At 41.0% G+C, this 26,753-nt stretch overlaps 2 protein-coding genes across 6 annotated transcripts; both read right to left on the bottom strand.

Annotated features, from left to right (window-relative positions):
• Positions 1-271: 271 nt before the first annotated feature.
• Positions 272-2,196, bottom strand: Prdm13 (PR/SET domain 13). The gene is made up of 4 exons (XM_078183745.1): positions 1,987-2,196; positions 1,400-1,649; positions 618-1,272; positions 272-506 (listed from the first exon to the last, which is right to left on the bottom strand). Exons 1-4 carry the CDS (start codon positions 2,194-2,196, stop codon positions 272-274), a joined length of 1,350 nt encoding a protein of 449 aa, XP_078039871.1.
• Positions 2,197-12,864: 10,668 nt separating this feature from the next.
• Rsph3 (Radial spoke head protein 3) lies at positions 12,865-19,665 on the bottom strand. Of its 5 annotated transcripts, XR_013494299.1 has the most exons (10): positions 18,475-19,661; positions 17,950-18,031; positions 16,996-17,169; positions 16,794-16,922; positions 15,881-16,084; positions 15,648-15,810; positions 15,384-15,470; positions 13,916-14,094; positions 13,492-13,588; positions 12,865-13,146 (listed from the first exon to the last, which is right to left on the bottom strand). XR_013494299.1 is itself a non-coding variant. In XM_078183565.1 (9 exons), exons 1-8 carry the CDS (start codon positions 19,293-19,295, stop codon positions 13,922-13,924), a joined length of 1,833 nt encoding a protein of 610 aa, XP_078039691.1. In that variant the 5' UTR covers positions 19,296-19,660; the 3' UTR covers positions 12,880-13,146; positions 13,916-13,921. The 5 variants fall into 5 exon arrangements, 4 of the variants coding, with proteins under 4 accessions (XP_078039691.1, XP_078039693.1, XP_078039694.1 ...); XM_078183565.1 differs by lacking the exon at positions 13,492-13,588 and having other exon boundaries at positions 12,880-13,146; positions 18,475-19,660; XM_078183567.1 differs by lacking the exon at positions 12,865-13,146 and having other exon boundaries at positions 13,153-13,588.
• Positions 19,666-26,753: the final 7,088 nt, after the last annotated feature.

Here is a 26,753-nt window from a genome sequence, read left to right as displayed (position 1 = left end):
CATCGAATTCATATTTACAGCCTTCCAATTATTTGTACAAAAATAATTCGGATATACATCACATCGTATTCGATCTCCCATCTTACTCTGCACGACTCGACTGGTCAGTGAAACTTCATTTACAATCTACGACTTCCAGATCGTAGATCGTTACTTCTTTCAACGCAAACATTCCGCTATTAGACGGACATTGCGTTTCAGAGGTAAGGATATAGCAGAACGCAGGTCCCACGGGTTAGCACCATTATCAGCATATTACTCCAGCGTCCCTTCAAACCTCGATTCCTTCCGACGAGGAGTCCGATGTCTGGTCTACGTTTTCCTGGTGCCTCGACTTCATGTGTCTCTCGAGGTCTCTCCTCCTCACGAGCACCTTACCGCAGAGGTCGCACCTGTAAGGCGTCTCGCCGTCCGCATGCAGCCTAACGTGCTTGTTCAAGTTGCTCGGATCTCCAAACGGTCGCAAACAATACTTGCACTTCAACGGTTTATAACCCGTGTGGGTTCTGCAAAGATAAGAACAAACAAGTGAACGAGGCTCTCTTAAAGTTTATTTCAGAGACCGAAGATATCGTTTTCACTTTACCAGCTTGAACGTTCAAAATTGTTCTTCTTACCTGATGTGTATCTTCAGCCCGTACTTCCTCGAATATATCTTGCCGCAATAAAGGCACAGGTGACCCTGCTTCGACTTGCCCAAATTGCTAACGATCGTTTCCATCTGAGCAGCGTGGGCGTCCGTCGTCGCCGCTGCTGTGTTCGGCTGAGCGTTGAACGACGCCGAGGCAGTGTCCTCTCTGACTGCGGTACCGGCATTGGGGAACACGCTGGTGTGGTTTATGTAGGGTCTGAACGCAGAATTTCGGAAGCTCAGCTCCTTGCTTATCGGCGACAGCTGAGAAGAAGAGCTTGGCGAGACCTGCGTGTACGACGAGTTAGGGGATGGTTCATAGGAGGACGACGGCGATTCCTGGTTCGAAGAGCTGGGCGAGTTGTTCGTCAACGAAGGAGTGGAGTCCATGCTTTCGCTCAGGATCGGGGATATCCTGTTGGGAGATGACTGCTGCGATCTGGTCAGCTCGAACCTGAACGTCGACTGGGGAAAGAGATTTAGGGACAGGCTGCTTCTTGGCGAGATAGAGAACATCTTCGCGAGCAACGACCAGAGATGGTTACTGTCCAATCGGTTGCACTGTAATGCTATATGAAGCTTCAGATGGTTCGGATACTCGAAAAGGCTGTGACACATGTGACAAACATAACGGTTTTGATCTGGAATCAACGAAAAAGTCTTCGTTAAAGAACAAGATTAATTTTTGTTAACTAATATTTTTGTTAATTTCGTTTTTTAGATATTTCTGAGTTTTGTCTTTGATGATCTTAGAACAATGTGGCTTACCTTGAATGTTTGATGGGGTGAGGAATGGCATCTCAAGCATAGCTAGGATGTTCTCCGTGAACCACATCAATAGCGGTTCACCTGGACTGATGATTCTGATGGTTCTCAAGATCACTCCTTTGTCGGTGGCCATCAATATAACGTTGCAGCTCTGACAGTCCTTGGCTAGGGTGACGATCTTCAACCAACATGGCGTGCTGACTAGACCGTCCACGCAATAGAGGCGGCCATCGGCGTCTGCGATTTCGACCTGCAATCATAAGGAATTCTTTAGCTATCACTTCTGATTTTACAATGATTTCAACTAAGCATTTAAGGACATTTTTATTTTGTACAATCAATGAATTCTTGAAAATGTTAATTAAATAAATGATTACAGCCAATGAAAAGGGAAGATTAGTAACTACAATTACTAACTATACTGTTTAAAATAAATTAGAATAATTTAGACTGTTTATGAAAAGTACTTCTTGAATTTTGCTTTTGTACGACTATGTCTTTTATTTTATATTTCACTTTTAAAAATGGTACTGTCTGAAGAAAGAGAAGAAGTTGAATGAAGAAAGATCCTTGAGTCTTCTACTTACATATTGAATCACTGACGTGGTTTTCTGACACAGTCTATTAACGTCAATGGTCTCGGTGGAGGAATCTCTGCGCAGGATGGTCGCAGCCCTGACGATCGGTCTTTCGACGAAAGGGTGAGGCAGCGTGGTCCTCTCGAGCACCTCGATTCTCATCATCAATGCGTCATCGGTGACGATCGGTGGATACATATTCCTGTTCGCAGGTTCCATTTAAAATTGTCCGAGATCCACACAATTCTCTTCGGAGAAGCAATATTGCACCACCGTTTATCTAGTTAATTAAACAACTAATTTCCGTTTGCCGGACACTTAATAATCCTGTCTAGCACCAGAGGGTATAGCAATTACGAAGGAACACTCCCGACACGTTGAATTTTGCGAAGTTTGGTGAAAATCGTGTTCGATTCTGACAGTGCGAACATCAAGGCCGAGACGATGGCTCGGTGTCGAGGTGTAAACTGATTGCGACCTGTATAGCGCACGTGGCTTAAATATATTCGGAGACGTGCCCCTGATCTACTAACAGAGGGATGTTAGACCCCTCCCTTCGATCCAATGCACCCTCCTAACTCTCTCTACGCTCGGGGTACACTAGTAATTGTATTTAAAGAGCTGGCCAGGGATAACTCGGCCCTACTCGGTGACGATCCTCGAATCATAATGCGCTGCCGATCGTTAGGGGTGGGGATACTGCGGTTTCGTGGTGGGGACTTCAATGACTCCGGAGCACAAGGTGCATTCGTCCAACCCCCGCAGAATGGAATCATGTTCTTCCGAGACTCTGATATTTCTGTCCCTACGTGCTAGTCAATTTTTTCGGAAAATTTCTACAACAGTCCGTTTACGCAGTTTACGAAATCATCAGCCTTTTCAGATTTTGTAGAGTTTAACGAAATTCTGTTTAACCCCTTGCAGTATATTAACGAGTCAGGCTCGTGGTGAAGATTTTATGCAAGCTCTACTAAATATGAATATTATTAATTTCTTCTACGCCGAAGTAAAAATACATTCTTCTCTTACCAAAGTCTGGAAACAAAAGTATATAAAGACAATAAAAGAAACAAAAATTCTCTGGTCCTATTATTAAAAATATGAAGTACGAATAAGCGCTAATCGTCACAGCATAAAAGAAGCGATAGAGCAAGGGGTTAAGCAACTGTATCCAGAGGAAAATGAATTTTTAACCCCTTGCACTATGGCTCCTTTTATGATGCATTGATTAGCACTTATTTGTCTTTTTTTTCTTGTACTGTCTTCATTTATTTCCATTTCTAGACTTTCATAGTAGAAAAATTTAATTTGATTTCTTTGATTTAATTTGAAGAATCTGACTCGTTATTGTAGTGCAAGAGGTTAATGATGATTTATGAACGAATGCACCGTGATCTTTAACGAAACGACGATATTTTAACAGGGAGGTTTATTTATTTTCATTAATTTTTTGACATTCTCTAGCTGTAGAAGTCTACTAGCTGGTTCCAAACAAGGTACGCTTGTATTGCGCAGTCTTGACTGAATGAACCGCCTCCTAGACAGTAACCTTCACGCGATTGGTCCTACTATACCTGACCTGAAATCTTGTCAATGAATGTATTCAAGGTCTTTGCCCTGCTTCCCCGACAAAGCTGGCAAGAATAATTAAGGTAGATGTCTCAATTGTCATGTCTATAATCCAATTTTTACTTTGCCGAAACCCGTAGTAAATGCTATAAATTTAATTTAATGCACTAAAAGTATATTTCAAGTTTTCTGACATTTTTTGAGTGTAGCCATACTTCTTGCACGATAAAAATTAATAATTTAATAATGTTATTAAGGAAATAAAAAAAGTGTATTTCGTTTTAATTGTTTTATATGAAAATGAGGTTACATTTGATTATGCAGTCCAATAGAAGAGAGCTCGAAAATAAAAACATTTTATAAAATCTGACCTTATCGCCAGATTTATATTGAAAATATAAAACTATGCGTCATATGTGTTTTTTTATCGTTGTTAGTACTAAATGAAACCTTCTTACGATATAATGTGTTTTCTAGAACGTTACTAACATTAATAATTCATTCATACTTAAACATTAAATATCGTTCGTTGATTTATTGGTATACATAATTTTTAATCGAATGTGTTATCATTTTGTTTCACTGTATTTCCATACAAATTCTTCCTTTTCTAAATAAAATTTATTAACTAGAGATTTTATTTCATCTATTTCAATTTTATTTCATTTTTATATGTAGAAACATAATCTTGTCGAATAATTAAAACTAGCGTTAATTTTAAGTTCTGCTATCCTTTTTCCCCAGAGTATACCTAAACTTACTGAGTATACCTAAGCTTTCGATAAAAGAGATTGTAAATTAATTAAAATCTCTAGAAGCTTCGATACAGAGCATCGACATAAGAAGTGTCACATGAAAATTTGTTTTAGAAATACGATTTCTGAATAATGTTTCAGAATAAAGTTCCTGAATAATGTTTCAGAATGAAGTTTCTGAACAATGTTTCAAAATAAAATTTCTGTATAATGTTTCAGAATAAAATTTAATTCAACAGTCACAACTATTATTAAAAACTCTCTTCATATTTCGTAGCAGTCAATCCGCAAAATCCGAGTGACTAGAAGAAGAAGAAAGTGGACGTGTAAATTGTCACGTCGCACCATTCTCTCTACTGTACAGGTAAATTATCGTAAGCTTGAAGACAGACAATTTGTCGCGCCATTCTATTATTTGCAATATTAATTGGGGCTAGTTGTCGTCGAATTCTTGAAATAATCCGGCGATGCATCGACAGGTACATAAAAGCCGGTAGGCGAGGTGATTGTTGCTCACCGATGCGTAACAATTTTCGACGACAAACCGAGATCCGAATGTCTCCGGAGTCGAAGCGTGCTAGAAATCATTCATCTGGAACGTCATTGCTCATAAACTATATTTTTTTTATCTTATATTACAGAAAATCGAAGGCAATGACACTGATCAGTCTTGCATATTCTTCACTTAAAATATCAGCTAATTGAACGATGGTGGCTTGCAAGTACACGGAAGGTAACGTTGCAGGTTTGGGACCAAACGACTGTATTTCACCGAGTAGACGGAATCGGATTGCGACGACCTTTTCTTGTCGCCTAAGGGCCAACGGCGTCGGGCGGCGGATTGTCTGGCCCATTTTGCACATCATTTACGATGACCAGACCGTGGCGCTGTACGACTGCTTTGTCTTTCACCGATCCAACTCTTCCTCCGTATTGTTCTTCCACTACCCGTATTAAACTTGCTAATAAGTCACGGAGACCACTTCTTATTGTTGTACCTATCCCGACGTCTAGTACCATTATTCTGCTGTTCATCAAATTATTCCTGATCGAGCGGAGGCGACACCTTTTCGTGGGCATTTTCTAGGATGACTTTCGGTGAGAATTCGACGCCTAAGAGGTGGCAGTGATAAAATTATTTATATTGTACAATTTGAATTATATTTGAAGAATCTCTTCAAATATAAGTATAACGTAATAGAAATGAGCAGGCAATCACTGAATATTTTTCCAATTTGTGATAGAAAATGAATACGCAGATCAGAAAAGCAATCTTCAAAATGTTACAAACGTGCTGGAAAAATTATTCGAACAATTATCAAGAGGAAAAGCTTTACAGGAAGAAAAAAGTCGTACGTATTAGACGACATAGTTTTAGATAATATATCCGTACAAATAATGTAATAAATATCAATAATCTCTGTCATAAATTCGTAAGATCCGCAGTGTAATGGTTATCATAAACAAAATCGATCCTTTATTTCTTCAAGGGTGGTTCATGCAAGAACATTGACAGTAAAATATTAACGTAGTGCTGCGTAATGTTCTTCGCAAAAGACGAGTTTTATCGAAGCTCACTTTACTAGAAAAATGGCACTTGTCTCGCAGCTCGCTTTTCCTGCAACGATTGAACGATCTTGTACGCGTCGCTTTCGAGATCGAGACCGTATTTCGGAGGTACCGAGATCGATTGGTTGTTGTTCGGTTTCGCAACACCTTCGATTCGAGCGTGGCTAATTGAATTTTCGCTCGGCGGAGATTCGGGCGTGACGCGCAGGTCGTGAAGGGCCGTCACCAGGAGCCCTGGACCACTGGATGTTTGATGGGGCTATAAAAGCCTCATGTGAAAGGACATTGTTTGGCTCAGCTGCAAACCGATGTGCGTCCTGTCGAGGACGAGGGACCCAGTCCCGAAAGGTGCATCTGAATCAACGATTGATTAGGAAATTAAGTGGCTCATTCTTCTCGCGCGCGTGCGTAGATCAGAATCCGGCGATACCGTGCGGATTTGCGTAATCGTCCGCCGATCTAGGCGGACCAGCGGTCTTCTCTCTATAACGTTGATTTCGTATCCGAGCCATCAATTATCTCTACTTGCTCCCCGCGACGCAGCAAAGAATTTTCTGATTTGCGTGTCGCAGAGCGGCAATTTTCGGCGAACGTTGTCGCTCGTCGCGAAATTACGTTTTCTCTACGGCTCGCCTACGCTCGGGCGTCTTCGGAGCCTAATGAGCTCGCTTAATCTTCGCCTCGGCAAGGTCGTAATAACGCAGCTGCAGGTATTTTTGCGCTAATTGCTAGTACCGACTCGAGTTTGACGGCTTACGTAGCTCCGGCTTAATACAACGATCTTTATCGGGTTTTGGTTAAAAGACTTTCTACGTTATTGCTGCTATTTAGTTCTGGAGGAAGAGAGACCTGACACGACTCATCGCAGCTTCGGGAATTTCTGCTTAATGACCTCGGGTTTAATGCCACTTCCCGTCACGAGGAGATAGGAGAGAGAATCTTTCTAAATCTATGTCGTTGCGTTACAGGCTCGGAGCTAGTAATTTGTTCGTTGTGCGCTCGTTTCATTCTCAGATTCTTCGATACAATATTTATCTATTTACTGAACAATAAATATCCATCAAGGATAATTGACATGGGGTGTAAATTATAATGATCTATTTGATAGATAACATTTTACAAACATTTTATTTCGTCATTCAGTAATATGAAGCTTAACTATTCCAAACACAACGTGTTTCAACCCTTAAACGGATTAGCTTCACATAACTTTAAACAAGTTATCATAGATACGCATTAATGTAACTATTTAAAAATACATGTTATCCTTTATTAATTTTCATCACGTTTACAATGTTTCAATGTAAATTTAACTGTACTTAGTAATTTAGAAATATGCAATATTTATTGAAGTAAAAACTAACGAGAATTATCAGTCCGATTAATTCCTCAATTTATTACTTAAAAATTACATGTAAATTGTTGAATTTACAGTTTGGTTAAAACTTATATTTTGACTATAGACTAACCAGAAACGGGCGGCAATTCGGACATCGACTTAATGGGAGATTACAAGGAAGCCACCCTGAAGGAGAACCAGAAGAAGCGCATGGTTCTTCTTGGTGGACGGCTTGCAGCACGGGTGACGTGATTCACCCGGGGTGGATGGTGCCGGACCAGGGAATGACACGAGTGTTCACAAGCTGTACCATCCCCTGTACCAACCCCTCGCTCTTTCTCTGTCTCTAGTCCCTCGAAATTCAGCTACGAGTGTTCCGCCATTCTTCGGTGCCCGCCTAGTCTGCGGCAAGTGTTCGGCCCCCTCTTACGCTTCGACGACGATAAACATGACGATCTTCTGAAAATTCGATCATTACGATCTCCAAACTCTGCTAGTCCCTCTAAATGATCAACCTCACCTTCAACCAGCCGCGAATTACTTCAAAAGTTCTCCGAGTTGACAGAAAGTGGATGAAATGTCGCAAGTATTAATTTCGAAATTATTTGGGAACTAAGGTAATGGAATAGCTATTATCGAATAAAATATGTTAAATACTTTTATTCTTCCATTTTGTTTACTTTTTAATAAAAAGAAATGTAATACGTCTTATTTGATGTACAAGGTGTCTATTGTGGGGTAACTATTAAGAGAACTATAGGAATATTTAACTTAAATCATATTTTATATTTATTTCGCAAATTCTTTACGGAGCATTAAGGACTTATTGTCATATTACATCTTAGTCTTATTTTTGTTTGTAGAACAGACTGTATGTAAAGTACATTATGTCCGAAACCGAATCAAAGACAAAAGCAATTGGTTACACTACATTAACTGGTACCATTATCTTGATGAATTTTCAAATTTGTGGAATTCTTGGATTTGTTAATGTTTCTAGATTCGTTGAATTGAATTTGACGAAGATTCTGGATCTATCAAAGATTCCAGATCTGTTGAAGTTTCTAGATTCGATAAAATTCCTTATTGGTCAAGGTTTCTGAATTTCTTGCAAATTCTGAATGCAAAGGAGTTTCTGGATTTGTTGAACAGCGCGCTCCTAGTTGCAGACCGGCTGGATAAATTTCGGTTTTGCCCGCATCCTGATTCGACTCGAGGTTAGGGTTCCACCCTCTCGGCTCTCTCTCGCCTCTTTCTAAAATCAGGGTGCATTGAAAGAACCACGAGCCAGCAAGCGAGCAAGTGTTCCGCCGTGACCAATGGGCCCTTGCACGCATGTGCGCGCTTCCCAATGCGATATTAATATCGCGATTATCATCTACGTATTATCGCCAGCCTCCCTCTACATCGTGCCATGATGCTCGGAACAAGCCCGCAACACCCTGCACCTCACCACGCTTTGTCTTATTGTTTTCCACGTGGTTCTCGGTTCGGGTAACAATTTCTCCGGCTGACAGCAACCGGTCAATTTCCTCGAACCTTCATCTCGCACAATATTTCTTCTCTGTAAAAAATCATAAGGAAAATTTCGGCAGAAAATTGTGACGAATTTTTGAGACTGTGCGATTTAATGCAGGTGCATTTTATCTTGTATTTATTAATAAACTTATATATGTTTGCGAAATGAAAAGTATTAATTGCAATAAGCAGAAACTAAATATGAAACAACATTTTGTCACTTTTAACTTGTTAGGCACGGATGGATTTGATGCGAATGAAATTTTTCGTAACTAAATTACTTTCACTTCATTTGTTTACTTTATTTAGTAACAATACGATTGAGTAAAGCGTGAAACATCCGAGAAAGCAACTATAATTGCGCGTCGTGCATAAGAGGTTAATTAATCTTCTTACCATTTTAAATTGTAAATTTGCTTGATTATAGTCAGTTATAAATAGAAATTATTTAAAAATTTTCATTCTACGATTGCTGTTTATATTATATTAGGTGAGACGATGTAGCCCAATAAGCGAATGCAGATCTTAAGAGAATTAACCCTTTGCACCCGAAGCTATTTTAACTATAAATCTAAAATAAAAATAACTTCTGACTCGTAATATTTCCATTCTATGCAACAAAGTGCACTTTTATGCATACAAAATTGACTCTTGTAACTCCTGCCAACAGTTTTACTACTCAACAACTTTTTAAATTTGATCTTTCCTGGTATAAAAATGATCTTGGGACGTGATAGAACAATTCTAGTGGTGTCCCAGACTCACCACTCGAGTGCAAAGGGTTAAACGGAGATCCGAATATAATTCTTGGATAGACAAGTCGATCCGCTTGCGAATCGAAGGAAGAATGCTCGTCTTCCGGGTACAGGATGACGCGAATGACGCAGATGCCTCTCCCCGCGGCATAGACGTAACAAATCTTATTGTTCGGAGCCCTTTTACGAGATTCTATATAACGCGCTCGATACTGCGGGGCGAGAAGCCTGAATTATGACCGCTACTGCAGGGAGGTGACCATAAAGGTGATTCGTTGCGGTTCTGCAAGTGTCAAAAGTCTGTCCCTAATAGCTCGCCCAACGAGACAACAGTGGCTTATGTATTATTAATATTTGCAGGGAGTCCGCGCTGGTTACTTACCGATAGACGCGAACAACTAACAATCTTCCTTGTTAAATGAAAAGTAATCATTTCTCTGATCGCGTCTCTTGCAACCCTTTCTGCAATGCGCGAAATTTGTCTAACGTTGTTCTTTTATTTCGAGTGTCGTTTATCGTTTGTTCAACATTGACTTGTACGGAGGAACGCATTGGTATCGCGATCGAATCTGACAATAGCCCGCGGTCAAAATTTGGTTGTTTCGGTCACGTGGCGTCGACATATTGTCCGTGTCTCGTGTAGCCGAGTGCTCTGTAACACGACACGTGCCGCTCGAGTGGCCCACAACGTCTGCCCCTCCCATTTACAGTCTCGTGTTTAACCATTAGGTACTGTTTACTTGATTTTAAGAGTCAATTCAGTCGACGAAATATGCTGGACGGACTCTGCTTCTGGTCCATTACCATTGTCTTGAAATAAAAGTAATAGTAACAAAAAGCAATACCCCGTACCATTCTTTTCAAACTAGCAATATCTAGAATTCGTTCGATTTTAACAATTTTTTAAAAGAAAAAGAGATTATATATTTATTACATACTTACTTTCAATTTAACACTGAAATATTGATCAGATGAGAATAACATTTAATTCCTATTTAAAACAACGGAATAATGTTGTTAGCGGAAAGATCCATCATGAGTTAAACTTGTCAAAATACGTCAAGGGATGAACAAAAGGAGGAATAAAAATTAGTGCGTAAATCATACTTTGGACCATTGAATTTTTGTTTATATTTTATAAAAATCAACATTTGATATTGATCATGTTTTAATATATTATCTATTCTCGCTGCATCCTCTATCGTACAACAATCTGTTTTTCGCTCATTGTGAGCCAGCTGCTCTCGAAATTTTTTATTGTACACGATGTGTAAGGTACTATTACAAATGATCAAAAATAAAGTTAACGAGATAAATGTAAGCGATCATTTATTGTGTAGATGCGTTTATTGAAGTGTAACAAACAGAAGAAGATACACAAAATGTTTAATTTTATGAGATCTCATGGCAAATTGTTTATTATAATATAAGATATACAAACAAAATATATTATTTAAACATTTTTAAACACCAAAGCATACAAATAACCAACTACAAGCCTATTATTCTAATCAAAAAATAATATTTAATACATATCAATTTACTTCCGACGATAGAACAATTCAAAAATTACACTTTTAATTGAAGAATCTAAATAGCATTAACAAGTCGGTTTCTCCCTCGATACTGACACATTGTCAAAGTAGCGAAACAATAAATAACAGAAGGCAAATATTCAATTTAAAACAAAAGAGTGATATACCGCAGAGATATCTAAGAATGCCTGAAGATTGAAGCCGTCAATAGCGAATGTAGATAAATTAAAATGTGACAGCTACCTAAGGTCCCGTCCCCTTTTTTCGCTGAAAAAACACAAGTTGGATAAATCGAGAGAGCCATCGAGATCGTCGGAAGAGAGGACCCCGTGGAGACGCAGGTGACACGGGTCACATGCGGAAACAAACGCTAAAACCGCCCCCCGATCTCTGTCAGTGCAACCTGGATCCCCCTTTTCCGAGTCTCCCCAAAACACGACTCACTTGGCACACAAGTTTTCTGCATAAAATACGACGGTATCTGGCCGGACCCCTGCTTAATTTAATCCAATACAATATGGCTCCCCTCACCTCGTCGTCCACCGGAGGAAGGGGTTCGTTAAACAGGGGTGGGTGGCTTTTTAAAACTGTGCCGATCTCGATTCACCGTGAAACCTCATCCTATTATGATCGATCTAATCCTGATTGGGCCGGACAGGTTTTTTAGTTTGGCGGTGTACCGACGACGAGTCTTATCCGCCCTACGGTTTAGGGCGAGCATAATTTTAGGACGCGTTCCAAAGAAAATAACAAGTACTCCGCGCTATTGGCAAAGACGAGGGTCTGTCTATTCGTAATCTGATTCGTTCGGCACTGTCACTTGAGCCAATAAAACTGGTGACTTATAGAAAACGGTATTAAAAACAATCATTTTCGAGATAGGAAAATCTTCAATTATACATAATTTACAAAATATGCTGAAATATGTAAGAACTTCAAAATTTAACCCTTTGCTCTCGAAGTTATCTTAATGTCGATATGATACTATTTCTAATATATGTATATTATTTTAATTTCGTATTATTTTTGTATTGAACTAATAGTTAAACTTATAACTTCTAAATATAATCAAATTTAATCACGTAAAACGTCTGGTTTAATACGATATTAGATCATTAATTATAAGATCGCGTCTTCTGAAATTCTGCGTCATATTTGTCTCTTTCTTACATTATATGGTTACCATTAGAAAATTGTTATTTTAGACAAAGCTTCTTGGTAAAATTTTCTTCGCAAAATTAAGTTACTCCTCCGTTAATAAACATTATCGATGATTCATATTTCGAAGAAGAAGCAATAATTAAAATAACCGTTAATTCCTGACAAAAGCATACCGGTACAGTTGCCAGTCGGCATTAGCCGTTTAAGGCGAATCGTGTGGCATTCGAGGATTATCTTCGAGCATCGGACTGCGTCGCCGTTTTTCGGTAATAAAGGTACTTCCATCCGACTTGCTGTATACCCTTCCCGAAGGCAGGTACGCACGGGTCGAAAGTAATCTAATAAATACGAAGCCAAGTCGCAGGGGACAGGTGCCACAGGCGCCAATCTTCCTCGGAGTATAGACTGGACGGCGCATAGCCGGCGTACCGTCTTTTATTTCCGTTTGCTCCTTACTTTTATGATCACTTATCGTTCAAAGCGATCTTCGGCGCACCTTAATTGTCGAACGGTTCGGTGTCCGACTATGCTAGACGAATCTTTAGGAACTGCGCAAGTTGTTGCTCGAATTTTTCAAACGTTTTACTGTTTTTCTTGGCGCGACTCTTTGAAACTGTAATAATAGATGCGAACGGGGAGGGAAAATTACGATCGACCATTTTAGCGATAAGTGTATTTTCGACTCGACGATTGTCTCTTCAGCTGCGCTTTCCTGTACGGAGCTGACGATGGCTAAGCCTGGGGGATAGGTTAGAAAGTCGGAGAAGAAAACTAAATGATTCGCTCTTAGTTCACTTTTAGGGAAAAGAAATTCTGAACGGGTAGGAAATATTCGATTTATTCGGATTGCTTCGTAAAACTAGTATTGTTGTGAACGATGCGGATCGGTTCCGTGGTTAAAAAATGGCTCTATGGTTGACGGTAACGTTCGTTTGGTCGTCCGACTATTCCACGTAGGCACCATAGGTCTGCAAGCCAAAAAAATAATTTTACAAAATGGAAGTCACATCGGCGACCAAATTAATAGAAACTCTTATTCCGATGCTCCTATTCGGTGCAATAATTTTAATAAAATGCATATTAATACTGTAAGGACACCTCTAATTTTTCCAGTAATTTACAATAGTTCCAACTGTTACCAGCTGTATGAATTTAACATTTGTCAACCGAGAAGGAGCAAAATTGATTTTCTATAATCAATCGCGACTATTTTATAATTTGACTAAGCGCTCTACATAAATATTTTTTGAGAGGTTAGTTTACTAGACGATAACTAAAAAGTTATTTTAAATCTTTCTAGAACACATATGGACCTTTCGTTTGACAATGAGTAAGCCAGCGGTTTCACTTTTTCATTTTGCGTCCAATAAGCTTGTCACGCGTGCAGAAAATAAAATTCCTTGAAACAATCTGTGGAAAGAGGATCGATAATTAATTTCTGATGAATTTTTGGCAGTGGCGGCTCGTGTTTGCCGAGGGGATCGGTAGCGGTGACCTGTCACAGGCCCCGGCCCCGTGGAGATGGATTTGTTTCGCAGCTGTGTACACTGCTTAATGTAGAAGCCACCGGGGACGGGGATCGCTCCTATGCTGGTAAGGTGTCCCTAAATCTGAAAGCTAACGATGATACGCTCGTTTCTCTGTCGAAGATCAAGCAGCGTTAAAACGCTCGGCAAACGCTCGCTCGCGCGCGCTGCCACCGAGAGAACAGAGATTCTAAAACAAATAAACACCTACGTTTCGCTAGATCACGTCCGCGTTCTCGACAGCCGGTGGCTGGTAATTGACGAAATTCGGGTCGCAGCCTCCATCTTCCAAGTTCCTCGGGGACAGCTTCTTGCTTCTTATCGCGTCGTACTCTTCGCCAAGTTTCCGGTACGTTTCCGCGCGGTTCTCCAGGATCTCCGTAATGATTTCTGCAAAATTAGGAATAACATCCGGAGGTTATCATATCAATCATGAAGATTTCTTAACATTGTTATGATCTTTATTATTGAAGAATTTATTATGCATTTACACTTTTCTGTTCGAGAGAGAAAGGGAAGTGATCAACTGTGTCTACAGAGTGTTTAAAAAATGTCTTACAATTTGGAAATGGGAGTGGGGTTACCTGAGGTCATTTCAAGCAACTGCTTCCTTTACAAACATTCAATCCGCTACTTTGTTTACGAGTTGCAAACAAAAAACTTCAAGCCAATCGGCGGAACTGAGCTTCGTCCATTTGCATCTCATTAGTAAATTTTTTTTGTTAATAACTCATTAACGACGCCGCTTATTGAATTTTTGTAAAAGAAAAAGTTACTTCAAATGACTTGAAGTGTTCCCCATTTTCAGATTTTAAGACATTTTTGGATAACCCTGTATATAAAAAGACATCGAGTGACAAAGTGACAAAAGTGTGAGTTGGAGGACAGGCGCCGTGCTGAACGGTCGAAACGTCGAAACTACAATATTTTAGATGTTCAACGAATTGCCAGCCTTCGCCCTTTGAACGAAAATCAGTGAAAGAAAATCACTATTGTGTGATCGTGTGAAGAAAGAAAGTCCTAATCCTTACGGTTGGCCATGATGACATATCCACCCGCCCACAAATGATCTCCTGACACAATGTCTCTCTATCTGTTTCGCACGTCCTCGTGTCCAAGAGACCTTAGACTATCGTAGCTGATTTTTTTATTTATAGGAAATAATAAAATATGCTTCTACGTGGCACGGAATTTCGTCAAATCTGACAAACTTGTTGGTATTCAATTGGTTGTCTCTCCTTATTCTTTGAAGGGAAATCGATCGACAGATTCATTTCACCAATTCTGAGGGTACTTTCAAACCGGAGGGTCTGCAAGGTATCCGATATTTTCTGCCCTGCTATTCCTAATTGGTAAGATGAAGTCTATACCGGTTCAACCCTTCAATTATTTACGACACGGGCTACGACAAGTACTTTCGTCGCGACATCGTGGCACCAGACAGTGGCCTACGATAATTATACCTGGGCTCTACAGTTTTCCATCAGCATATTTCTATGTTTTCGGTTACAGAGGCTATCCCTGTCTGTGAATGGCGTCAAAGCCAGCACGTACAACGTAGTTAATGCGAGTACGTACACAAAGCGGTCCGGTCACCGATACCACCATAAATTTGGACTGAATCCTTATACTTCCGTTTCGTCTTTTCACAATGCGCCTTGAGAAATTGCCATGCTTACCCATGAGTAACTCCCTGCTCTCGACCACGTTGCCTATCTCTTTCTTCACCTCTTTCATTAGCCAAGGCACGAATCCTTCTTCCACGTCTGTAGAAAGAGACATATTCGGTTAATTGTTACTCGGGAGATCGAAATTTGATCCGACGATATTGTACGTGCTTCGATGCCGAGCTGGTTAGAAGGTATAAATAAAGAAAAATTAATAAACCTTTCAGATTAACTAATGCACAAAAAGTAGCAGTGTGTTCTTGCGAGTTCACGAACCGGCCTTGATCTCGTCCAGCAGGAATCCGGACATCTTCAGCCCCTCGAGAACAGCCGGAAGCAGCTCCGCGATGTACCCGGTGAGCAAAGTCGCAGCAGCCACGCGTTCCTCCGTCTCCCTATCAGCTATCATTGCTTCTTCGTGCTGCTTCAGTCTATCGTCCTGTCGGTCAAATACACTCCAAGTTTATAGGAGACTCTTCAAAAACAACTTTGCCGCGACTGCAGTTTACCTTTTCTTGTCTTATCCTCCTTTCCTGCTCCTCCAGCCGCCGCTCCTCAGCCTTCTCCATTTCGCGCAGCTCGAGGAACTTTCTCTGCTGCTCCTTCAACGCTGCAATTTCCTCCTCCTCGAGGACCTCTATCAACGCCTGCTCCATCGTCTTTCCGACGAGCTTCTCCAGGATCGGCTGCACTTCGAAGTCGAAGTCGAAGAGCTGCAATCAATCGTTTCCGCTTTAGCGTTCCAACGAATACCGGCAAAGCGACGGATTCAGGATTCCTTATCTTTAATTATCGACGCATCGAAGATGTTAATACTTTTATAAACCTATTTGAGTGTATTCAAATTCAGAACTTCCGCGATATATCTACAAACACGGTTCTGCTATTTTTCGAAAGCAATGAAAATTATTGGATCGTTGCGAAGGCAATTTAGGTTCTCCAAATAAATAGCTTGTAAAGATATCGAAATTACTTTTGGCAGCAAAATAGCACTCTTACTGCTCAGATTTTCTAATGTTAAAAACAATTACTTTTGTTGTCTAGAGAATAGGTGCGGTGTAAGCGTTTAACAAAAATAAAATAAAATTTGTCTATGTTAATTGTAAGAAACAGAAATAATAATGTACCTTCGCTTTAAATAATTTCAACAAATTGAATAAAATATAGCAATGTCTCAAAACTTTTCTAATGCTTTTAGATTTTTATATTTTATCTTAATTTTAAGTTTATGTAATTAACAAATCTAGTAACAGAATTTGAGATCATGCACAGTTCCTTTTTCACAGACTGGTAAATGGTACGACTGTACAAAATTCCTCGGTCTAATAATTACTGTAAATGAATCACCTATTTCCCACCGGCAACGCATCACAAAGTGAATTATTAGCTACTATCAAATGAATAATTGTTTTCGCTATTTACATCACCGGGCTCGATTTGCGTGCTGACATCCTGGCCAACTTTCGGCGGACAATATGGCGGAGTCGGAGGTCTGTCCAAGAAGTAATCCGTTTGCGTCGCGACGTCGAATTCGTCCGGTTTGTCGAACAGCTGTCGAATTCGGCGATTTAGATCAGATTGCACGACCAGAGAGGATTATCGTTAAATAAAATTAGGCCATTACTTCCTCGAGAAAGACTTCGGTTTGGACGGGCTCGTGTTTCCGGCCTGGAACCGGCGGCGGCGACCCTGCTCTCAAAATCAGAGCCTTCGTGGCCTGCGCTTGGGCACGTTTCCTCACCAAATGCCTCCTCCTAGCTTCCGCTTGCCTGGCCGCTATCGATTGTTCGCCATCGATCTACGACATGTACGTAAATATTTCTCCGGTAGCGCGGCGCGTGGTGAATGTTCGCCCTAACAAATTCTCCGTGCATAGACTGCGAACGGTGAACCTTGCCCACCGTTTCTTCGATTTTTGCGCGGTCTACCGTGAACGCTCTTAGCTACATCGATCTTCCTTCGATTCCTTCGCTAAGTAAGACGAGTTAACTTGTAGTCGAAAATACAGCAATCATCGGTCCGATCGGATTCCAAATTTTGGAAAAATTCAGATTAATTAACATTAAACCTACCCAGCTCGAACAGTAGCTTTAGAATAGCAAGACTGGATTTATTTAGACTTTCTGCCATTTGTATTATAGTATATGCTTCAATCATGATAACCATTTAATAATTTCGTAAGTAAAAGACTTTATAATTTAATAAATTTTTAAAGAAAAAGTGTGGAATCGGTCTTGGTAGGTTCAATGTTAGACTGTTATAATTTTGTAACGTATTTATTTAAAGTTCAAAGTCACCAATTTTGATTTAATAGATCTTTTTGTAGTATGGAAAACCAAAGACTCGTTTTTCATTGCAAATGGTACAAATTCAAACCTCTCTAAAATGATTAAGAAATTTTATCCGACATTGAATTCAATATAAATCTGTAGATCGAAGCTTCTTTTTTATGCCGATTCCTCAAAGTTTCCCGAAGACGCCCTGTCTACAGATATTTCCATTCAATAGTATCGAAACGACTCAATTAACGTGTTTTCGCGCTTGGCAGCTGAATTAAATAATTAACAGATCAACTTACGAGTGTCGGCGGTGTGGCGTACGTGCTCCCGCGAACTACTCGCCGGTCAAACATGATGTTCCCCAAAGGAACCGGTTGATCGCTGAAACCGAGAACAACAATAATTCAATTAGTTAATTAAAAAACACATGTTCTCCGGCGAGCAATAAATAATCGTTTTACGAGGAGCTCGCAAGGCAAGCGGAGAGGCCGATAAGAAATCAGCGAAGAATGAAACGACAAACACGCGACACGCGATAACCGGGATTTTTGCATCGCGATCGATACACTCGAAACTTCGCCAGCGTTTTAATCATGATTTCAGCAGACTTCAACTTTTTCTAGAACTTCTAACACTGGCAGAAACGCGAGGGCTGTTCAAATCGGGCTTCCCGTTCAGACTTTCTCGCTTCGCCTTCGCAACTTTTGCTCGCGATCTTTTTGTCTTTCGAACTTCATTCTGCCGTCAGCTATTTGCTTTCCTCTCCCCCGAAAGCGGTATAGAGTTCGCGGAGAAGCACGAACTTCCATCGGCGAAGAGCTTACTTCGTGTCGCTCCTCTTGGAGCGCTCCTCCAAGGTCGAAGCAGCCATGGTCGACGCGTTCATCATTCCGAGAGTGAAATCGACTGTGGCCTTGAGCGCTGCCGGGCACCTGGCATTGTGGCTGCTGTGCCGGACTTCCGGCTTCCTGGCCAGCGCCACGAGAGACTTGAATCTCGATCGAAGAGGACAAGGCTCGATCTCCTCGGGCTCGGTGGGTCCAATCCCAAGAAGAGCCGCGACTTCCGGTGGCGGCATCAAGAACTCCCCAGTCTTCACCGTCGTGATGAACGGTTTCTTATGGAAAGTATGACCCCGCTTCGCGCTCCTGCGCTGCTCCTCCTTCTCCTGATCCTGGATCCTCTTCAACTTCGCGTTCAGCACCTCGTTAAAGTCCTCCGTCGACAGGGTGATGCTGGGCTTGATCGCCGGGACCTTCTCCAGCGAGCGGACGCTGTCCTGGCTCCTGCTCCTCGCTTTCTTCTTCACAGGATTCGCGTGGGAGGACTGCAGGGCAGCCTGGACCAGGTGGTCGTTCGATCTGCTCAGCCGTTTCCGGTCGATCAAGCTGCTGCTGTTGTTATCCTCGAACCGCGAGATTTCCGACCCCTTCGCGTTCCCGTTCACGTGGAGCAGCGGAAGGTTGCTATCTAGCCCATCTCTCTGCAGGATCGTGAACGCACGGGGATTCTTCCGCTCGCGATCGAGAGCATCCCCGTTGACGATCGGCACCAGCGAGGATATCTCGGCCGGCATGTCTTCTGTCTCACAAGTCCGCGGGCCAGGCTTCTCCTTCGAGCATCCTCCGATCGCGTCGGGAACCATTCATCTTCGTCCAGCCTCTCCTCGAAAAGATCCGGGAGCTTCGACGAGAAGCGCGGAGAGCCTCGATCCTCGACGATTCTCACAGTGAAATCGGTCTGTTCATGGTCAGGCAAGAGGTGCTGCACTCTCCTCGTTCGGGGCGACTCGCACGATTTACCTGATGAGTTCGCGCCGATAGATTCTCGCGCGATTTCGCGGCGGGGAATCGTCGTCGAGGAGAGGTCGCATAAACGTTCGGACCGAGCGAAGGCAGCAGGTGACTTGCGAGGGCGACAGCGCGGTGTTCACGGCCTTACTAACCGGCTCGCAACACCGCGGCCGAGTTCAGAGACTGGACAATGTCCTTAGAATCGACCGACATAGACCGCAGACAGGGCGCGCGTACATATATTTTTACCGCGCGAGCGGCCACTCAATAACGCTGACCACCGTCAACTTTGCGCATGCCTAAATGATGCCGAAGGGGCTCGAAATCGGTGGTAACTATGACCACGTAGGTCCGTCCACGTTTCCCGCACCGGCTAAGCTGCCGGCTATTTCCCTGGGGTGAACTTTGCACTCCCCCACCCAACGAACCTCTTCAAGGTGAAACACGCTTCCGCCGCGATCGTTCCCCGTGCCTTACCTGCCCTCCAAAGAGACTAATGGCTCCGTACTAATTGCGTCACTACGTCCACCAACCGACTTTTCGATTCCGCCTACATATTTCTAAATGGCGAAGCGGATTTTGGCGAGATCCACCACGATAAATCGCGACAGACCCTTCGGTCGCGTGCGCCAATCGGTCGATTGACCGCTTGCCATGTAACATCGGGTCAGGCTGCTCATGAAATTTTCAGATAGAATTTATTCTATGCGAATGTTTAGCTTCTCTTTTATACTGGAAAGAAATTCGACAATCGGGCTGACAGTTTCAAGCGCGTGAAACATTTAATCCTTTGCGCCACGATTTATTTCACATGGAGTAGCACTTGATCGCTACCGATGTGTTTATATCTATGTATTTATAGCAATATTTGATAAATTTATATTTATTATATAGCAATCTTCAGTACAGTGATTAAATATTAGTGATAGATGGCTTAGAATTAATTTCAATTTAAGAGACGTGAATAGCGGATATATTTGTATACTAGATTATGTTACTAATCTTCGTAACGAAGCGGACACGATATTATAAGGCAAGGGGTTAAGGCAAATTTAAGGATCAACATTTTCAATCCTCGTACGATGTTCGTAAAGATTTACAGGAATAATGCTTGTAAATATTGAAACAGCACAATGTTTTGAAATGATTATATGTAATGATATAGCAATTAATATAAAGATACAAAAGAAAGTAAGGGGTTGCTCACAAAATTCATTAAATTCGTTTCCAATAAGGTGGTAATTGCAATAATTGTTTAGAAATTTAATACATGATTTGGATTATACAGACCCGAAACACCATTCAAGGATTAAACAAACATTTCAACATTTAATGTTCAAATAAGAACTGAAGAAAGATTTCGATTTTAAAATACAAATTTTATTATACTTTCACTGTAATAAAATTTTCTGATCGCTAATGTAATTTCCTAGGAACCAACTCTATCTGACATTTGTAGTTCAAGATTTCCTTATCGAATTATGAAATCTCCTGCGCAGTCATTAGCCACTATTTATTCGAGTTTTTAACAGGACAAAATAATTTTTCTATTTCGTACTTATATTTTTGTATCGAATGCAACACTTTTTGCGAGAAACTATTTCTCAGCATTTGGACCTCGCAGCGGGATATTTCGTCATTGATTTTTTTGTCCATCGTGTTCGGTAATCCGTTAACAATTTCTTCGTAACATATTGAGGCTGGCCTTGACGATTTTCGCGGGACACGCGACACGCATGATTCGAGATCGCAGATTACGAACAGCTCACGAACTGCGCATGAATATTTTGAATTTCAAGTAGCGGCATTGTGCTTCCCTAGAAATGAATGCGATTCGATAAACCAGGTTACTATCTGCGACTTTGCAAATGGAAATTCAGCTGTTCAAATCACTTTTGAAAGATATTTCAGAATAAAAATTATTAGCACTAATTACAAGGTATAGGCATCGATAACGTTCTTTGATCACTTTATCACGTTCTATGCTGAGCTATTTTTAGTCGACTTTGTAATATTATCTGTAATTATTAACAATCGCATATAATAATGAAACAAATTCATTACGATCTATTCTTGTGGTGGAAATTAATTCTTTAATTCTAGATTTGAATTCTGAGAATAATGCAACATACGTTTAAATTCTCTGAATAATTTTACTGTTTCGTATTCTGATCTGCTCGGGGAATCTAGTCAGAAATGCACAAAATCCGCAGTCTATTATTGACAAAGAAATGAGGCACGATCTCCCAAGCTATCTTCCGTGACGGAGAAGTGTTTTACTAGTTGGAAAACGCGCGATAGAATCAAACGCGCGGTCGTTCCCTTTTGCTGGCCATCTACGAAGTAATCGACATGCGACCCGTTGCTTATACCGTCACGGGTGTATCACACCTTTCCGATGGTGTATAGTTCCCCCAGATTAGTTGCAAGACTTCAGCGTAAAATAATAGATGAGCGCAAAACCGTAGAAGCTCCCGTACTGCAACCCTCACTTTTACAAAGGTTCTCTGAACTATCAGCTATACTTTCTAATTAAAAAGTTATTATATCGCGTATATCAACCTATTTCAAAAATTGTTAAATATGGAAACGCGATGATTTATAACAATTGAAGAAAGGGATACATAATTGCAGGTGGCAGATACGGTGTTTAAACGTGGAAATTTTAAAATTTACTTGAGTTCATCGAAAAGATAAGTAGTTGATGGTGGTGGGAAGAGTTCGACTAAACGAAATGAATTATGGGAGTACGTAATAGTTTATCGCATCCTGAGAAAACAGCTTTCTGCACGAATCGAAATTTCTGAGTAACAGCAATCGGGCGTTCGCCAAGGACGATAACTTCCGGCGGCGATAACATTTAACACACGGGTCTGCTGGTGCTCGGTAAGTTATTATAGATTTCGTGACACGATATCGGTGTCTTGAATCGGACTGGTTCGCGATACGATAAAGAAACTTGTGAAACGGAGTTTTCTTTCTTGCTCAGAATTTGACAACGGTTCCATGAAATATCGACCACTCTGAGTGGATTCATTTACATGCACAGATTTTTGTTAACTCGACTGATACTTACACGGGTGGATTCCTGTACTTCTTCTGAATGTGCAGGATCGCCCTGGGACTTTTAACGAAAGCGTAGGTCTGCCTCTTCTCCATCTCCATCGTCGGGATGTTGTAAGATTGCATTCCTCGGTTGCACATTCGACATAGTTCCGAAGTTCTGGTACCCATAATGCTTCTCTCGATGCTTTATCCGTTAAAATCACTGTTTCTTTTTTTCGTATTAAATGATTAAGAGGTCTCGAATACGTTTCGTTGTGGGAGATGTACCTGCGAAGTTCCTTTTACGAGGATCAAGGAAGGTCAATGGAATAACCCCAAAGTCTATGACAGATTTGTGGAAGGACTTCCACTAGGGTAGCCAAGGTAACATAAACAGGAGGAGTGTCTTCTGTATTGATATAACTTCTGGAACAGGAACCAATAAATTCAAATCTTATTATCATGTCAATTATAATTGATAACAGAAGGAATTTTTTGTTATATTGTTATATTTATTGTTACATTATGAGTGAATTAAATGCATTGAATTTCTCCAAACATTCATGTGTCTATAATAAAGTGAAAGAATTCTTTATTGACGGAATAGTGTTCCTTTCAGTCACTAAAATAGACAACTACGATAATGACGGTAGTTCAGTAGGGTCGCCAGAGCATTGACCAACCTTCTTTCGACGTTCGAAATGAAAATGGCCGTAATAGAAATGAAGTATGTAATATACTCGATTCTCGCTAAGAAGTTCGAACTTGTGAATTATCGACACAGACGCAATATCACGGTAAAAAGGACCCCATGTAAAGTTACTCATCCGATGTTCTGAAATACCGACGTAGCAATCAAAATCTTAATATACCAAACAACCCTAGCGGTGGTCGAGTACCTGACATCACAGGTTTGGGTGAGGTCGGGCAAATTTCGACCAACCAACATCGAAATCGGTTTACGTAGAACTTCGGATGAGTCGGTAAGTTACCGACACTTCAAGTCAAGTACCAATCACTACAGTTCTCATAGAGAAATATTTTCACTAATCTTAAACTTTCAGGATAACCACCACTGGCCTCTGAAACAGTTCTGTATTTCATCCAACAATATCATCTCTTCTCATTTATAATTCTTGTTTTGTATTTAGGTAATTTGAGTCGCGATATTGACTTCAACTTGCATTACATTTTTTTAATTTAAACAAATTCTCGTTTTTTTTAATTATATTTTAAATTATAAAATTTAAATTATTTATTTAAATTATTATTTAAATTATTTAAATTATTTATTTAAATTATTTTTTAAATTATAAAAGAAACTTGCGCCACTTCCTCTTAAGAACAAATTTTATTTTTTCTCGCAATTTTAATTCATATCCAACTTTTTCTTCATTTAACAATATTTTATATTCCATTTCTAATTGTGAAATGACTTTTTCGAAATGGAAATTAATATTTTTGTTTTAATTTCAAATCTTATAGAAACATACACTTTCTGTTACTTCTCTTTCCTGTTACGGCTACTTCTGTCCTACTTCCGCTTATTTCTTACAACGTCGATTTCATTTTCAGGTCAGTTTTCGGATAGATTTAGGATAATTTTAGAAGAGCCTTAGGATAGATTTACGATAGTTTTAGCACAGATTTCGAAGAGATTTAAGACAGATTTAGAGCAGATCTAGCCGTTTATGGAGTGGTTGATGCAATGGGGGGGGAGCTTACCCCGAAGGGTTCAACTCAAAAGGGACATAAAGCCAATGATCGTATTTATTGTACAAGGTCAATGCACTATTATACGAGTATGGCATGAATTTAAGCTAAGTAGGCAACCAAATAAATCCTTCATATCGTTTAATGGGTTTATTTATTAATAACATAGTTTAGCGAATTATTCGCTGAATTCAGTTCGGTTATTATGTTATAAAAAATTTAAATATCTATCACGGTTAAACTATTAGGGTATCCCATAAAATTTTTCTTAAAAAATTCTTTCCGCGATAAATATCAGAAATTCGAAAGCGAAATAAAAACGTACTTCGATGAATATTTTGCAAGTAAGTCTCAACTCTTTTGTGAAGAGGCCATAATGTGATTTCCTGAGAGATGGAAGAAGGTATTAAAGCAAAACGGTTCATATATTACACAAGAACTAAACCTTAAATAAAAAACATCGTCTATTGATTTATCATAATAAATGGAAGAAACTTATGGGACATCATAAGACTTACTATTTCGGAAGTGGAGTAAGTTTTTATTGGTCAGCTATCGAACGGTGTATGACTCATTGAAAAACCTCTAAGGGCAGTTTTGACCATCTTAATCGGCTATGCCCTTTCTGTAATATCGGTAATGTTGGTCGCGTCACAAAAATGGTAAGACTCCATTTTTTGGTGACTGTGACAATGGTAACCAAGTTTATCTCGCTACTGATGGTACATTTACGTTCCTTCTTTATTGGCGTAGTTTTAGTTTCAAGCAATTCCCGCAAGGTGTTCCACTGCAGATTTCCCACCTGCAGCAATCGCCTCATTGGCACCCTTCCACATTTCCATTTAAACACTCTGAGCATCTTGGAAATATTAACACTTCCAGACTCCACATTCTTTTTCAATTAAAATATCATTCAACTCACACTCCTTAACTAAGATCTGTTACGTTTGCGTCACTCTAAACATTAAAATTTACCTTACAAACTTCACATATATTCGATAAATTTTTCCCACACCTTAAGCACAATTTTCATCTTGAATTGCTCAACAAATTGTCATGTTCCTTGGGACAAGAGGAACACAAAGTGACTGCCATTCGCGTCGGTTGTTTCTTCATGGTCACGAATGTTTGAATTAATGTTGGGGTGTGGACGAAGAAGGGCGTTTCGAGTTAGTTAGACGATCGAAGGGTGGGTCAGGAATGCTTGTCCTTCCTGATTCGGTCGAAAGGAGGAAGAAGACGGCTTCTCGAGGAGATCGATCCGAGTGGAAAAAGAAATAGAGAGCACGCGGAGACGCGGGATTAGAATAAAGGTGAAGAGGGCGAGGAAGAAGCCGAGGAAGACCGGGGCGTAGGAGGAGGCACGACGAAGAAGGTGGGACGAGGAAGAGGGCAACGATTTTGGCACCCCGCTGAGCCTCCTAATTGCCTCGCCATCCTTCCCTCGAAACGTCCAGCACGCCCTTGAACCCTCTCTCGGTCCGCCAAACGTCCTAAAAGCCTACCGAGAGGTCCGCGCCTCCTCTTTCTCTGGTATACGTTCGCCGGGCGATCTTCCTCTTCCTCTACCACTCCTTTCTCTTCATCCAGGACGGTGAATAAGCAACATCATCTATCACACTGCGCGAAACGATATATTTGTTTTCGCTGGACCTCTTTAATTATTTACATCCAGCCTCCGAGTGGAATCCTCCGGAGTGCCCCTCCCTGCGCCTCCTCCGGCCGTTTTCATCCACGAATCCATGAAGGAAAAAGCGCTGCGAAGCATCGGTTTCGGATAGAACCCTCGAAATTTGCTACCAGGGCTCCATTATCCGGGGATAGATCGATCGGAAAGGAGGCCGATTATCGCGGTGGAATGTCCGTCCTGGAATTCGTGATGAAATTCGATCTCGCTATTGGAACCACCAGATAATGACTAGGAAGTCTGGGGGCGTGGTAATGAGGGCCGGAGCCGGGGCCCCGTTCCTCGGAGCGCGACTACTCTTTCCCCCGTTCGTTTCGCGTTCCTCGACAGCGGCCGGGCCCCGTGCCCAGCAACTTTTCTAGCCGGTTCCCGGTTCTCTAGTGATAAATTACGCCCGAGATATCCGCGCCTCCCCCTGTCCAGTCGACGAGGGCACGCTCGCGTTCCCCGCTGCAAGAGACACCCCTCGACACGGGGCCTCGGGCCTCCTCGAAGCCCACTTCGTCTTCTTTGGCAGTTTCATCTGGGCCTACTAGGTGCAACGCATCAATCTTTGCTTCGCGAATCGGGACCATCGCGCCCCCGTTCGTCCACGGGGTCAGCGGTCCTCGAACAAGAATTCTGGTGAGTCCTCATTATGCTGAAATTACACCCGCTTGCTCGGGTTTGACGGATTTTTAATCACCCAACCGTTTTCGGTAATTTCCTCTCGCCTTTCAGTCTACTTCTTTTACCAAATCTTTGTGGTTTCGAATTTACGAACTTCAATTTTTATTATTCGTGTCTAAACGTTGCCTTTGTGATTGGTTATTGGAAAGACAAAAATGTTTGACTGTGGAAAACTAGTTTTGCCATTATCTTGCAC

Source organism: Augochlora pura, chromosome 6 (assembly GCF_028453695.1).
Source record: "Augochlora pura isolate Apur16 chromosome 6, APUR_v2.2.1, whole genome shotgun sequence".
Classification (NCBI taxonomy): Eukaryota; Metazoa; Arthropoda; class Insecta; order Hymenoptera; family Halictidae; genus Augochlora; species Augochlora pura.
The sequence above is the reverse complement of the archived record's forward strand: the minus strand, read 5'-3'. Positions and strand labels throughout refer to the sequence as shown.

Excerpts from the sequence above, each read along its gene's own strand:
- Rsph3 (XM_078183567.1), bottom strand. The coding sequence starts at position 19,295 with ATGGTTCCCGACGCGATCGGAGGATGCTCGAAGGAGAAGCCTGGCCCG. Across the intron at positions 18,032-18,474 it reads TCCAAGAGGAGCGACACGAA|CGATCAACCGGTTCCTTTGG; the intron begins GTAAGCTCTTCG and ends TCTCGGTTTCAG. Across the intron at positions 16,085-16,793 it reads CGCAAATCGAGCCCGGTGAT|CTCTTCGACTTCGACTTCGA; the intron begins GTAAATAGCGAA and ends GATTGATTGCAG.
- Prdm13 (XM_078183745.1), bottom strand. The coding sequence starts at position 2,196 with ATGGAACCTGCGAACAGGAATATGTATCCACCGATCGTCACCGATGAC. Across the intron at positions 1,273-1,399 it reads CACCCCATCAAACATTCAAG|ATCAAAACCGTTATGTTTGT; the intron begins GTAAGCCACATT and ends CGTTGATTCCAG. Across the intron at positions 507-617 it reads GGGCTGAAGATACACATCAG|AACCCACACGGGTTATAAAC; the intron begins GTAAGAAGAACA and ends TTATCTTTGCAG.